We start from the raw sequence: 15092 nt of genomic DNA on the forward strand, positions 1-15092 counted from the left end.
CTATCCTTGATGAGTTCCTTCAGCTGATGACGGGATGAGGCACTGCTGGGCCAGAGCGCACACCTTTGCCAGAATTCACCCTCTCGAAGGATTGTACCTGTCCCAGTGGCTCCTCGGAGAGCCCCTCTGGGTGAAGCCTGGTGGCCTCTCTGCTCCAGATTGGATCGCGGCAGGTGCAGGCATGACCCGAGGGACAGAGCCGGCCCCAGAGGAAGCTGGGGGAGGAGCCCGGTTCCTGGGTCTGGGCTGCCTGCCACCCCTTGGGCCAGGGCTGCACTGGGTGGCTGTTTTCCCAGCCCCAGATTGGCCTGTTGGGTCTCGGTATGGAATATAATATTTGAAGATAGGCCACTCTAAGCAATCCAGAGCTACTGAGGTGTCTTCCCTACCCAGCTCGGAGGCGGCCCTGCCAGGAGGATCTGCGGAGGGGAGAGGGAGCCCGGGCTCCCACCCCAGGCCGCGGAAGGCGGGTCCAGGCCGGGCCCTGCCCCCCTACCCCAGGCCTCCGCCCCAGTCCTTCCAGCGCAGCGGGCGGGCGCCCAGGTAGCTCAGGAGCCCAAACCTGTCGGGCCGGTTTTGAGAGCCGCCGGGACGCAGGCTGGTGAAGGATGCACGGCCTGCCCCGCGCTCTGTCCGCACGCCCGGCCGCCTGAGCCCTGTCCTGCTTGCCCCGCAGACCCCCGGACGACCCCATGACGCGCGCGCCCGGCCTCCTGGCGACCCTGCTGGGGCTGGGGCTGGGGTTGGAGCTGAGCCCGCCGGGGGCGGGGGCCGCGGACTGCGGGTCCCTCGGCAGCGCACAGCGCCTGGCGTTCGCCCCGGCGGCCAGGGTCCACTGGCTGGCCCCTCGCGTCCGCCCGCCGGGGGCCCTGAACCCCCTGTATGGCACGGTGCGCCGCTTCCTGTCTGTGGTGCAGCTCAACCCCTTCCCCGCCGGTGAGTGCGCCCCTCCCTCAGGTGGGCCTCCCAGCTAGTGGGTCCCCACTCCACGGCGGGGCTGCCTGCCCTGTCAGCAGGCACCCGGAGCGCAGGGTCCCTGGCCTTCCCCAACCCCCGGCGTCCTTCCCAGAAGACCCCGGGGCCCAGGGGCATCCCATGGAGACCTTCCTGCGTGACCTTGGGCAAGCCATTTTTCCTCTCTGAGCCTCAGTTTGTCTGCCCTCAAGTGGAAAAACTTGCATTAGAAGTTCTCAAAGACCTGGCTGAGATTTTCCCTGGGTCTGGGTCTGGTGGTGCTGAGGGGTGGGAAGGCCAGGAGGGGTTACAGCCCTGTCCCTCCCAGCCTGTCCCCTGCCTCTTGAGGGGAAGGACCACGAGGCCCTCTGCTTTTCACCAGACTGGCAGCTTCTCCACTGCAGGGCCTAGCTGTAGGGTCCGGAAGGAGGGGTCCACCAGGCCTCCCCTCAGCCACTCCCTCCCCTGGCAGCACTGAGGCCTGGGAGGGATGGCCCAGGGCTTCTCCTAGGGTGCCATGGTGGTGGGAAGAGCCCTTCCAGAGATCCCACCTCTCCCTGGCAGTGGGCGTGGGCACAGGGGTGGGCAGGGGCTGTCCTCAAAAACCCCCCTCCCCAGCTTGACTCTTTCCTTAGAGTTGGTAAAGACCTTGCTGAATGAGCCAGCCTCCGTGAAGGTGGATGAGGTGAGCCCTGGGGGCGGGGCGGGGGGAGGAAGTTCAGGGGTGAGCACAAGGGGCTTCCTCAGCTCAGTCCATGTTGCTGGGTGTCCCCCAGGGTGGGGACCCAGGCATCTCTCCCCCCTTCCTTTAGCACTGCACTTGGCAGACCTAATTTCAAACCACAGCTCTCTGCCATTAACGGGCCCTGGGTTTTGCAGGGAGCAAACACGGACTTCAGTTTCCTGGTTTACAAGCTGGTAAATCACAAGGACACCGTGCACCTTGCATGGGTTCTAGGAGATGTGTGCAAAGTACCCACTGTGTGTGCATCCCCTCCCCTTCTGGAGATGTTCTATGGCATCGGGCAAGAGGGGTCAGGACAGCCCCTCATGCCTGCCGCCTGGCCCAGGTGGTGCGGTATGAGGTGGGCTATGTGGTGTGTGCGGTGATCGCCAGCCTCTACCTGCTCGCGGTGCCCATTGCTGGCCTGTGTTTCTGCTGCTGCCGCCGGCGCTGTGGGGGCCGAGTGAAGACGGAGCACAAGGCCACAGCCTGCGAGCGAGGCACCCTCATGGCCTTCCTGCTGCTGACCACCCTCGTGCTACTGTGAGGGGGGCTCGGGCCAGGCGGGAGGCGTGGGCTGAGGCCCAGGGTGCCTGTGGGCATCCAGCAAGCCCCTGTGTCCTCCCCATCCCTGCAGGACTGGTGTGGTCTGTGCCTTTGTCACCAACCAGCACATGCATGAGCAGATGAGCCCGAGCGTTGAGGCTGTGCCTGAGATTCTGCTCAGCCTCCGGGACCTGGTCTCCGATGTCCCTCAGGTAAGTACTGAGTAACCCCTCGCCCCGGCGAGCCCGCATGAGCACCAGCCCCAGGCAAGACAGAATAGTGCGGGGACCTGCGGATTCGAAAGGGCTCCCCATTCAATGAGCCCCCTGACTGCCCCCTGCTGGAGAGTGGCTGTAATACATGAATGCACGCTGGGCATCTTCAGGATGACCAGGCTGCCTGCCGTGTGGGGGCATCCCTGGAGAGAGCTGCGGAAGGGAGGGGGTGGGGCGCTGTCAGGTGACAGAGGGAGAGCAGTCTCAGGACCCTGTGTTTGCCTAGGAGCTGCAGGCCGTGGCACAGCAGTTCTCCCTTCCCCAGAAGCAAGTCTTGGAGGAACTGGATGGTGAGGGATACAGCCTGCTGTCAGATGGGCCAGCCTGTGGATCCCCCTGCTGTGCCTGTCTTGGGGGGGCCCCTCTCATCCCCTCATCCTGGGCTCTACCTGGCCACACCCTCGAAGAGGCAGGGTTGGGGCCCGGCCACGGAGCACAGTCATCGCTGTGCTGCAGGACTGAGAAGCCAGCGACCCTGCAGAGCCCTGTGTGGGGCCTGGGGAGGCTGGACTGATGGGTGAAGAGGGCCCCTAGGCCCCTGGAGGCCAGCCCTGCAGACCAGGCTGTGCTCTCCAGGGGTCGGCATGAGCATTGGGAGCACAATCCACACCCAGCTCAAGAGCACCGTGTATGAAATGCTGGCCTCAGTGAGCAGCCTGGGCCAGGGTGAGTGGGACCAGAGGCGGGGGGTGGGGGTGGCATCGCTTGAGGGCAGGCCCCACCTTCACCCAGGCCAGGATCCCATTTGCCTCCGCAGCAGGCCCCTCCCATGACTTCCTCATGGCTTTATCTAGGATCCTTAGCCTAGCTTCCCGTGCCCTTAGGGCTGTCTCCCTTCTAATCTCAGAGGTTCCTGACCCACCTCCCTGGGGATGGGGGAAGGGGGAGGGGTTCTATCTCCCACAAGGCCTCTGAGGTCGTGGGGTCCAGAAGGGGGTCCCTCAGCCCTGCAGGTCTCTGTGGATCACCTCCAAGCCGTGAACAGCACGTTGGTGGAGCTGCGGAAGGGACAGCAGGACCTGGAGCCCTCCGTCCGGGAGCGCCGCAAGCGCCTCCTCACCCTGCTGGAGGGGCCCAGCTGCCAGGGCTGCACCGAGGCCCAGAGCCGAGCCCGTGCCCTGGAGCTGGGAGCTGACTTCCACCAGGTGAGGGCCTCCTGAACGGAAGGGGCCTGCTCTGCCTGCTACCCCAGGAATCCCTGGGTGTTTCCCGAGGCAGACTCCGGATCCCCTTCCTCAGGCAGCTCTTCCCCTCCCCACACAACGAGGGTTCATGATGTGGTCATCCCGGCAGTGGGGGCGAGAGAGCTTTCCTGGGCCTAGTGCTATGCTGCGGGCTTCCTGTATATTAGCTCCCTGAGTTCTCCTTGCCCCCTAGTGAGATGGTCCCCGTTTTGCGTGTGAGGACATTGAGGGTTCCTCTCATCCTCCCTCTGGGTTCCCCCTTCGGCCTCTCCATGGACTTTGTCATACCACCCCCTCTCCCCATTCCAGGTGTCCCCCGTGGATGATGTCCTGCATCGGCTGAAGGGTGTCCCAGAGGCCAACTTCTCCAGCATGGTCCAGGAGGTGAGTGCCTGCCCATTCCACCCGACTTCCCCATCACCTCGTAGCTCACAAGTGAGGGGGCCTCATTTTCCCCCTTTGGGGGTGGGAACCCAGTTGAACCTAAGACTTGGGTCAAACCAGGGCCTTCCCTACCACAGGGCTCCCTGGGCTAGAGGCTCACGATGAGGGTTCTCGAGTGTGTGCAGTCTGGTGGAGGAGGCAGGCCTGGAAGCCAGAAGGAAGAGCTAGGCCCCTCGAGGTAGTGGGGGCTGGGGTGGCCAGGGAGCGAGGATGCCAGCCGAGTCCTGGAGGTGCAGCTCGGTGCAGATGGGCTGTGGGGGAGGGTGCGGCATGAATCAGCACCTGTGACCCGGGGCCTGGAAAATGCCAGAGTTGGGGAAATGGTGAGTCACCTGTGCTGGGTTGCTGGAGCTGAAAGTCCTGGGAAGAAGGGAACAGGGGAGCTGAGGAGGGAGGGGAAGGTTGGAGCTGGACTTCAGGGAGCGAGGCCTGGCATCATGTGCAGGATGGGTGAAGGAGAAGACGATAGCGGGGAGAGACAGGAGGGGTCCCCCAGGAGCGGTGTTTTGGGGAGCTGAGTCAGGCAGGCTGAGAAAGCAGAGAAGAAGCCATCTACCAAGAGAACAAAGGGCCTGTTTCCTGATTTCCTGAGCTGTGAGCACTGAAAGGTGTTCCCTCCCCCGGGCCTGGTGCTGTCAGGGGTCCCTCAAGCTGGGACTGTGGGTGGACAGCAGGAGGCACAGCCACCTTTTGTCCCGGCAGGAGAACAGCACATTCAATGCCCTCCCGCTCCTGGTGGCCTTGCAGATGGCCGATGTGGTCAAAGGTGAGGCCCAGTCCGGGGCCTGCTGCTCCCACCAGAGGCGCCCGTGGAGAGGAGGTGGGGTGGGGTGGGGGGGCAGGGGTAGAGGCATAAGGCTATCCTCCATCTGGGCCTGGGCAGAGAGTGGGCCCTCTCTGGGGGTCTCAGATGTTCTTCCGGCCCATCCGTCTCCTCCCTGGGCTCCTGGGTGCCTTCCCCCTCCCATAAGTCTCTGCTGCTTGGGGCAGAGCTGAAGAAGGTGGTGGCCCAGAAGCCTGAAGGGCTGAAGACGCTGGCCGAAGAGTTCCCAGGGTGGGAGGCAGCCGCTCGCTGGAGCCAGGCCTTGGAGGAGGTGGAACAGAGAAGCCACCCCTACCTGCAGGAAGTGCAGAGATACGAGAAACACAGGTGCCCAGGAGCCCATGGGCTTGGGGGTGGGACAGGCAGCCCAGCCTCTCAGCCACACTGGGCCCGATTCCCAGCCCTCATCAACTAACCCCAGGCTATACTGAGCATCTGCCCCCATTTCAGCCAAGACCCCTTACTCCTTGGGCCTCTGTCTCCACCTTGGCTATGGAGCCTGGGGACCCCACAGGAGCCGTGGGCACCCCTCCCCACCACTAGATCCTATGCCACCCCATCCTGGTGCCTCCCTTCTCAGTGACACCCCATCCTCTCTGTGGCAGGTGGATTTGGGGCTATGTGTTATGCTCTGGAGTCCTGTTTGTGGTGGTCTGTAACCTGTTGGGCCTCAACTTGGGCATCTGGGGGCTGTCTACCAGGGAGGACCCCAGCCACTCGGAAGCCAAGGGCGAGGCTGGAGCCCGCCTCCTCCTGATGTAAGATGGGTTGGGGGCAGGGTAAGAGTCTCTTCCACTGGGCCAGCCGGACTCCTCTCATGCCCATGGACAGCTTCTAGTGTGACTACAGGAGAACATCCTGGGAGTTGAGATGCTGAGCTCTACTTCCGGCTCTGGCACAAACTCACTGGGTGACTCTGGGCCAATTACTAACCCATCTGGGCCCCCACGTCCTCATCTGTGTGAAAGGGTTAGACTAGAGCAAGAGTGGCAGATAAGAAGCACCTCCCCCTTCCATGCCATTGACAATTATCGTAATCAGTGGGCACTCTTTCCCACTGAGCCAGACGTGGCCTCAGAGTCCTTCTTAACCCAGCATCTAGATAGCACTTCCAGTAGGAGGCAGCAGCAGAGCTAGACTCTGTTTGCCCTCTCTGCACTAGATGGTTAAGTCTGGGGCTGCCTCATTCAGTTGTGCAGGCTGGCCACTGCATCATGGTGCCTGACCAAAGGGGTGAGTGGAGGCTGAAATCTAGCCCTTGTTCTATTCTCCGAGCCTCAGACCCTGGCTTGGGGCTGTGCCTATCCCACAGAGAAGCCCTACAGATCAGCAGCACTGGTCCCATTCAGCCCCCCTCAAGTTGTGGCCCCTACTGTGCCAGGTGGCTGAGCTCTGGAGCCGGTCACCTGCATGTGCCCTAGGCTCAGAGGCCGGCCATCCTTTCTCTTCGAGCAAAGCAGCTAGGCTGCCAGGGCCAGCCAGGGTGTCAGTGAGAGGTGGGAGTGGGGGGCAGGGGAGGGGGACAACCAGCAGTTCTGACTTCTCCCCTCTGGCCCTAGGAAGCTGAGTCTTCAAAGGGCTCTGTCCTGGGGCCAACAGACCCCAGGCCGCCCCTGCCATGTGGTGGGACAGAGGGTGTGCAGTCGAGGGTAGCCAGCCTCCTCTTTCCCACCTCAGCCCCATCTCTCTGCCTTCCCCAGAGGTGTGGGCTTCAGCTTCCTCATCGCTGCTCCCCTCATCCTCCTTGTCTTTGCCACCTTCCTGGTGGGTGGCAACGTGCAGACGCTGGTGTGTCAGAGCTGGGAGAGCAAGGAGCTCTACAAGGTGACCCTGCCTGTCCTGTTCCGGGGCCCTGAGGGAGGTGGAGGGGACTGGGCTCTAGGGAAGCTGAGGTGGCCTTGCCCTCAGCCTGCTCAGGGCCCTTTTCTCTTTGCCCTGTTTCCAGTTTGCAGACACCCCGGGGAATTTGCCCCCGTCCATGAACTTGTCTCAGCTTCTTGGCCTGAAGAAGAACATCAGTATCCTCCTGGCCTATCAGTGAGTGGGAAGCCTTGGCTGGGGACAGGGTGTGGGAAGGAGCTGAGGTAGAGGATGTCGGTCCCCTCCCTACTGTCCTTTTCTCCCATCTTCAGTGTCCATTATTCCTCCCCAGTCAGTGCAAGGAAGGGGCTGCACTCTGGAGCGTCCTGCAGCTCAATGACTCCTATGACCTGGAGAAACACCTGAATATCAGCCAGGTGAGGGAACCTTCTAGAAGGCTGTGGGGATCCCTCCTGCAGAATCCTCCCTCCTCTGGCCTTGCCTCTGTGGTTGGACAATCTTACTGAACCTGAGAAGTCTGCAAGTCTGCATGAGTGTTAGAGACACCTTGGGGCAGAGGCCCCTGGGCCGAGCTCAGGGCCTGGCCCAGGGCGAGAGCCCAGGATGGTTTCTAGGGTGTGTAGGAGGGTGGGTGAGTGCCTGGAGGCACAGCTCCAAGTGCTGTGCTCCAGAAAGAACTGAACACACCTGGGGTTGTAGCAGGAAGGGCTGGTGACAGTGACTGACAGGGCTGAGGTGTGCGTGTCCTGACTGTGGACAGGCATTGGTTAGGATGCTGCCATGGTAGTAGGGTAGTTGGGGCTGGGGGGTGACAGTGAAAACGATGGTGATCGAGTTGTGAGTCCCTGGGGGAGGTCTCACCAGAGGCCTTCCGCGGAGCTCCCACAGCCATAAACGTGAGCCAGGGAAAGCTGTTTTATAGTGGTGGCCTGGGAAAGTCTGCATGCTGTCCACTAGCCAGATATGTGCGGGCAGAGAGCTAGGTCTTGGTGGGGGTGGGTTGGAGTGGGGGCAGGTGAGAAGCAGAGGCCTCCTGGGAAACTGTCTGGGGCTGGACATCTCCAAGATGGGGGCCCCGGTTAACCAGGGGGAGAGCCCTGAGGGCCCGGTAACTCCTCCCCAGCTCTGGGGTCCTGGCTCAGCAACTGGGCACACTCTCACGCTGTCCTTCCCTCACCCCCCTCAGTACACTGCCAAGCTGCAGCAGGAGCTGCAGAACCTCAAAGTAGACATGAAGAATCTGGACCTGCTGAGCCCAGCCGCCCACCGGGACCTGGAAGCCCTGCAGAGCAGTGGGCTCGAGAAAATCCACTATTCCAGCTTCCTTGTTCAGGTCAGCAGGGAGCCCCTCAGGCCAGACCCTGGCAGACAGAGGGGCTTGCTGAGGAGCTGGGCTGACGGTGGTGTCTTGTGTCATCACAGCCCTCTACATTCCCTCCAATTTTCTACATGTCCCTAGGGGTTAGGGTTGGGGGGTCTCTTCCTGTGGGGGGTTGTCCGCACACCATGTGCCTCCAGCCTGTCCGGGTGCCCTGGTCTGGGCTGGGCTGTCGCTGTTCCTGGTCCTGAACCCACTGCTGTGGCGAATGCTGGTGGGAAGTGGCCTCTTCATTGGGTTACACCAGAGGGCGCCTCATTGGTTTGTTTTGTTTTGTTTTGCTTTTCTATCCTAACAGAAAATTCCTGATATATTTCACAGTTTCAGGTCAAACCCACGGTGACCCATGTGTCACAATAGACTTAGCTGGTGAGGGGTACTTCTAAATCGACTGGGAATTTGAGGGCTGGGGGAGCCACAGTGCATTCCCTCTTGGCCTCTCCTGTCTGTCTCCAGATCCAGAAGCCCGTGGTGAACACCAACATGGAGACGCTGGCCCAGGAGCTGGAGGAACTGGCCCGGACCCAAGTGAGAAGGGACCAGGGGCCCCACTGGGCAGGCAGGGGTCAGAGAGAAGCCTGGGAGGTGGGAGAGGTTGTGTGGGCTTGGACTGGGGAGGGGCATGAAGGCAAAGGCAGGGGTCGGGGGGTTCCCACCAGGGAGCGCTGAGGCCCTGGGTCCCCTGGATGGGCTTAAGAGTTTTGCAGTATCAGTTCTGACTCAAGCTCTACCTCCAGTGGGCTGTGTGGCCAAGGGCAGGTCGTTCAGCGTCTTCAGGCCTCGGTTTCTTCATCTGTAAAGTGGACATTCCTCTACCTCAGACCAGATGATGTAACTGTCTAATGTCACACAGTGCGGCAGGGGTTTCTAAGTGCACACTGTTCAGGGAGCCTGCTGGGACAGGCGTGAGGACAGTGCTGTGGACTAGGGGTCGTGATAGTTGTGCTGGAGAAGCTTAAACTCCACTGGAAAAAAATATGACATTTTGCACTTATAAATATTTAGAGCTTTAATTGACTCCACATCTAGTGCACATGATGGGTAGAGTGAGGAGTATTTCCTGTTTTAGGAGATGCCACCACCGTGTGTGTGGCCACCTCGGTGTGGCAGGCTTAGAGGCACCTAGTAAGCTAGCAGTGGACCTAGAACTCGGGCTTAGTGCCTCCAAACCTGGATCGGGGCCAGGAGCTTAAAGAGGCCTCGGTTTTCTGCCCCGAGCCCAGCACCTTCCACATCTTCTCAGTATGTCTGACTGAACAGCTGAGTAAAGAATATGTTGGCAGAAGTTGGCGTGTCCCTGGCAGAGTGCCATTCTCATCTCTGTCTCCCCTCAGGGCAGTTCTGTGCTGGGACAGCAGCTGCAGGAGGAGGCCCAAGAGCTCAAAAACCTCTATTGGGAGAAGGTCCTCCCCCAGGAGAGCCTCGTGGTAAGTTTGGAGGCGCAGGGAGCCTGGAACCTGGGGAAGGGGAGAGGCGGGGAGGGGTAAAAGAGGAGGGAGGGGCAGGAAGCTTTCTTCTCTATGCATCCCTTCCCTTAACCAGCCCTGCCCTCTCCTCCATAGGCCAAGCTCAACCTCACGGTCAGGGCCCTGGCATCCAAAGCCCCGAATCTCCAGGTGGCTGATGGGGGTGGGGAGGGTGGGGTGGAGCAGGTGGGCAGCAGAGGGGCCCTGCTGGTTTGGGGTCTCATCTACTCTGCCGAGTCTCCGTGCAGGTTGATGATAGGGGGTGGGAAGAAATGGGGGTGGAAGGACAGATCCTTTCCTTAAAGACCACCATCTTTGGCCTCTGTGTCTTAGGGCCTAACACCCCCATCCCAAGGTGAGTATATGTGTGTGAGACGTTGAATTAATGAATGGGTGAATGAATGCTTGGCTGCTCCCTGACTGAGCAGGCACTGAGTCAAGTCTCTCTCTTTCCCCCAGATGGAAACCTCTGGGGTCTTGGACAAGGTCAGTTACCTGGAAGGAGAGCTGCCTACCTGGGTCACCAGGATCTTGAGGAATGTGAGTGGGACATGGCACAGGGGCCGGGGGCTGCCCCATAGTCAGAGATGGACTGAGCTGCTAATGCACATGGAGCTTCTTCTCTCCCCTGTGCCCTCACCATGGCTCCCAGGAAAGCCAGCTCAGCCTGTCCTGCTGGTGCCGGGCATGGGTGGTGGTGGGGGCTGGTTCCTGGGACCCCTCCCAGCATGAGCTCCTCTCTCTCCTGCAGGAAAGTGAGTGTTTCCTGACTCGGGAAGTGGATTATTTCTCCCAGTACATGGCCTGGGTAAGAGAGGAGGTGAGTTGGGGGCCAGGCACTCCTGGTCTCAAGCAGGCTCCTGGTGCCACCAGACCTTCATGCTGTTGCATCCTTCCTCTGTCCCCTAGAGCTCCTGGGGGTGCCCTAGGCCTTCAGCATTGAACCCAAACTCTGCATCAGGCTTCTGCACCCCTGCTTCCTGGCAGGGCTCTGCTTACTCAGCCTTGGCTGCAGCCCTTCTCTGGGCCCTGAGTGTGAGCTGGTCCAGCCGTGGCTCTCTAGAACCTTGCCCCCATGCCCTTCCTCACGTGGACCCCTGGCCCAGCTCTCCACTCGGCCCGCCTCCTGCAGGCCTGTGCTGGCTGTGGCCTCTGTAAGCCGTCCAGGACCCACACAGGGCCGGTGCGGTTGTGCTGAGCCCCAAGTGTGCGTGTGTATGGGCACATGTCGGTGGTGCGTGGGTGTGGGCACGCCCACCACAAGCAGGGCCTCTCCAGTGAGGGTGTGAACCTAAAGAAAAGTCCTGGGCACACAGTAGGGGCTTAATACAGGCTGATGAATGGGATGGAAAAAGCAGGAGCAGAGTGATGACCCTGGGTCAGTGTGTCCTCCTCTCTGTGTCCCTGCATCCACGTGTCTGTGCACAGCTGTGCACAGGCTCCTGCTCACAGGTTCCCTGGACTTACCTCTGTCCGGTCACCCTCCTTCTTTGACTGTGGGGTGTATGCCCGGGCATCTGAGTGTGTCTCCATGTGCCTGCTTCCTGTTGACACCACAGGTGACGCAGCGCATTGCCACCTGTCAGCCTCTCTCCGGAGCCCTGGACAACAGCCGTGTGATCCTGTGTGACATGATAGCTGACCCCTGGGTGAGCGCCTCTAGCTCCTCAGGGCTCACAGACATGGAGGCCCCCAAGACAGCATGAGCAGGGCCTGAGGGGAAGCAGGAGCCCTGCCTCCGGGCCTGCCCACTGGACCCTCCCGTCAGCCCTGAGAACACATCCCCGTGCCCCTCACCGAGTCAGCAGGAGGCCTCGGGATGGGAAGAAGTCGCTGCCTTGCCACAGCGAGCTGACCACACATCCTCTGTTCTAGAACGCCTTCTGGTTCTGCCTGGCATGGTGCACCTTCTTCCTGATCCCCAGCATCGTCTTTGCTGTCAAGACCTCCAAACACTTCCATCCCATTTGGAAACGCCTCAGGTGAGGAGGTGGCCAGGACTGAGGGGGACAGCAGGGGTCCGGGAAGGAGTCCGTCTAGTCGCTGGGTACTGACTCCCTCCCACACCCCCTCCTGAGACCTCCCTTGTGGAGGATGCCCAGGCCTAGCTCTGAGGAGTCACACCCTCTGAGCAACTCTGGGGCCAGAAAGTTCTTTTGTATGTCTGCCCCATAGCCGCCTTGTTGTAACACATCTCGCCACGCACAGCTTTTTGGAACTCTTCCTAGCCCCGGAGAGTTTCTGCGCTGGGAAGATCAGGGCTCTGGGCTCGTCCCTGTGTCGGGGCCGAGGGTCCAGGCCTGGGAGGTCACCGGCTTTCTTTTTGCGACGCCCCAGCTCCACCAGCTCAGAGGAGACTCAGCTCTTCCACATCCCCCGGGTCACCTCCCTGAAGCTGTAGGACCCCAGTGGGTGAGTGTCCCCACCCACTTCGTTCCTCGGCGCCGGGAGTGGAGAGTAGGAAGGGAAGGAAGGCCTTGGGATCTGGGGTCTCTAGGGCCCAAGAGGGCAGGAGGGTTCTGGGATTGGTGGGTCTGGCCCACCCAGCCTGAGCCCTGCCTTCCCCTCACCTGCCCCGTTCTTCCTCCAGAACAGGGGTATTTGCTGGCTGCTAGGTGATGCCTGGGGCTGCCCGCCTTCCTCCTCCTTGGACTTGCCCTGGACCCGAGGACTTCCGTTGCTCTTGCCTAGAGCCCAGACGGGCATCGGGCCTGGATTATCCTTCAGCTCCATTTCCCTGACCCCATGTTGTCTCTTTTCCACCCCCTTCTGATGATGAACCCCTTTTTTCATTCTCAAAATCACGTTAGACTTCGGTTGAGCTACAAGGGCCGATGGGTTCTTGCACGTATCGATCCCTTATCCTCCTTGCTGAAACACGTTAGCTCCAGGAGGAGCCTGTTCTCCACCTGTTGGAACCCCTTCCTCAGCCCCTTGGATGAGACAGAGGCCCTGCCCAACCCCATTCTGTCACTATCTGCCTATCACCCCCCACTCCTGCAAGCTGCTGTCCCTTTTCATCCTCTGACCTGCCCACCTGTTCTAGCTTCACTCTGCCCCAGCCCTTACGTCCTCCCCACAGGGAAACTATTTTCCCTGCTTTGACCCCTTTCTGCCTTATCCCACTACCTTGCTGGTACCTAGGGACTTGTCCTGCCCAACTAAGCCAATCGGGTAAAACCGCCAAGCAGGCCAGGGGCTGCTAGGGCTCTGACTCATGGCCCTCGAGGCCTCCACTGCCCAGACACCTGGACCCTCCACAGGCCCTGGCCTGGATTTCTGGCCACCTTGTGGGGTGAGTGAGGCCTGTCTGAAGGCTGAGCCCCTTGCCTGCATCCTGGGTTGGAAATAGTGCTTTGTCCTGCAGCTCTTCTCTGAGCACTGGCTTCCTAGGAAGGGGCCTGGGACAAAGGCCAGAGTGGGGGTGGTCACCCCTGGCTCCCCGGGAGGTAGCCTCTTTGACAACCCCCACCCAGCTTTCCCAGGAGAGATCTGGTGGCCACAACTGGATTCTGTACTGTGCCCCTGCCTCCTTCTAGCTTACGCATGAGGCCTAGTCCATCCAGTGCCCTCTCGGAATGCTGGATGCTGAGTTCCAGAAACAGGGAAAAGGAGGAGGAGAGAGAAGAAATGGGCAAAACCTTAGATCCATTAAAGTGTTCTCACTTCCTAAGCCTTGGCCTTGGATCTCTGACATGAGCTCAGGCTAGGGCCCTATATGCAGTTGGTGTTTAATGAGTTTCTTTTGGTGAGGAGAATCCAAGGCTTCCTCTGGCCGTGGACATCCAGGATTACCGCAGCAATCAGCAGATGGGGAGTGGGACCCACTCTGGGAGCAGGCAGGCCTGGCTGCACATTCCGGCTTTAATGCTTGAAAGCTAGGACACCTTGGACATGTTCTGTGTGTTCCCTAGACCTTAAGACTAAGGTCTCCATTGGAGAGAATATTCATGACCGCCTCCTAGGGCTATGAAAAATGTGACATTGCATGGAAAGCCCTTGGCAGAAGCCTGGCACAAAACAAATCCTCAAAGGCTGCTATTTTTTTTTTTTTTTTTTCTGCCACAACTACTCTGGGCCACGGGCTCAGCTGGGTCTTGGCAGGTACAAGAGAGGAGGGAGATGGGTCCCCGTTCAAAGGTGTGAAGCCCTTTAAGATTAGAGTCTGCTGAGTTTGGGGGGGTGTCTATGTTGCATTGCATTTTACAAGCCAGCAACAGATTTGCTACTAGAAATTAGGATGGTGTGTACGCAACCTACTGTCACTGTTCCAAGCGAACTCCAACCAGGCATCCTTGAATGAAGCACAACTGTTTTTTGTTTTTGTTTTTTTGGTTTTTTTTGCTTTTCCCAAAGCTTTTTTGGCTTGTTTCTCATCTGTTGCCCTATGCAGGGGAACTGTGGCGCCTGCATGTTAAGAATGAAGTTGATGGGATAATAGTAGAGAAAACCATTATGAAATAATTTCCAGTTCTCCACCTTATCCTTTCTCTATGTGAACATACCACACATGGTTACTTTAAAATTTAATGACCTCCTATTTGGAACTTCTTTGAGTCTATTTCTTGTGTCTGTTGTTTATTTTGGTTTTTCTTGGTTTTGCCTTTTCTCCTCACGTACTTGGTGTGATTTTTGATTGAATGCCACACAGTCCATCTGAAAACCTGTAGAAATAATCTGAGGCTTGGGATGAAGATATCTACCATCTCGAGGGTTATGTTTACATCTGGTGGATGGCTTGGGATCCAGCAAACTGGGATTGTTTTAATCTAGTTTCAGGACTGAGATGATCTGCAGTCCCTTGGAATGCTGGTCTATTTCCAGTTCATTTGTATTCTGGGGGTGAATTCCTCTAGGGTCCCAACCCAAAGCATGAAAGATGCCCCTCCTCTTGGAGTTAATTTTGTCCTTAGTTGGGAATTTAGGCCGAATTACCTAGTTCACCGTGATCAGAAGTAGCTGTTCTGCAAAATTAACTGATTCCACCCCTCCACCCATCCATTGACTTGGGTGGGAAAGGCTGTCATTCATTGAATCTAAGATCCAAGACCTTCACCCGGCCAAAGGAACACTGACTGTTCAAAGGAGCTTGGTTTGGAGAGTATCACTGCGGGCCCTGGTATCTGGGGATGGGGGTGGCATTCCGCAGGTGGGAGAGAGATAAAAATAGCCACAGAGAAAAGTATATTATGTATTTTTCCAGTTTTAAAATGCTGGAATCCTAAAAAAAAATAAATAAATAAAATAAAATAAAATAAAATGCTGGAATCCTAAAATGCTCATCTAATTTAATGTGTGAAACAAAGCCCCTTTGTGGTCACATTCTCATCTGTTATGACATTCCCTGAAGGCGGTGGGGCTTTTCATGCTTGTTTGACTCCTGAGCAAAGAAGCTTTTGGGGGCAGAGTCAAGGTCTCCCAAGCTGAAGCCCAGCCAGGCTTTGGATTCAGGTCTCCAGGTCCTGGTGACTCTGGAG

At 58.8% G+C, this 15092-nt stretch overlaps 1 protein-coding gene across 1 annotated transcript; it reads left to right on the forward strand.

The window, feature by feature from the left end:
* Window positions 1-472: 472 nt before the first annotated feature.
* Window positions 473-14838, forward strand: PROM2 (prominin 2). The gene is made up of 24 exons (XM_080814516.1): window positions 473-936; window positions 1590-1639; window positions 2025-2221; window positions 2316-2436; window positions 2726-2789; window positions 3076-3165; window positions 3445-3644; window positions 3993-4067; window positions 4830-4893; window positions 5118-5277; window positions 5556-5708; window positions 6651-6774; window positions 6896-6987; window positions 7103-7187; window positions 7958-8104; window positions 8606-8677; window positions 9484-9576; window positions 9712-9765; window positions 10075-10155; window positions 10367-10435; window positions 11175-11264; window positions 11491-11597; window positions 11953-12027; window positions 12206-14838. The coding sequence occupies exons 1-23, from the start codon at window positions 693-695 to the stop codon at window positions 12014-12016; spliced, it is 2496 nt and encodes an 831-aa protein (XP_080670642.1). The 5' UTR covers window positions 473-692; the 3' UTR covers window positions 12017-12027; window positions 12206-14838.
* The last annotated feature ends 254 nt before the right edge of the window (window positions 14839-15092 follow it).

The sequence above is a fragment of the Martes martes genome (assembly GCF_963455335.1).
Source record: "Martes martes genome assembly, chromosome: 9".
In the NCBI taxonomy this organism is placed as follows: Eukaryota; Metazoa; Chordata; class Mammalia; order Carnivora; family Mustelidae; genus Martes; species Martes martes.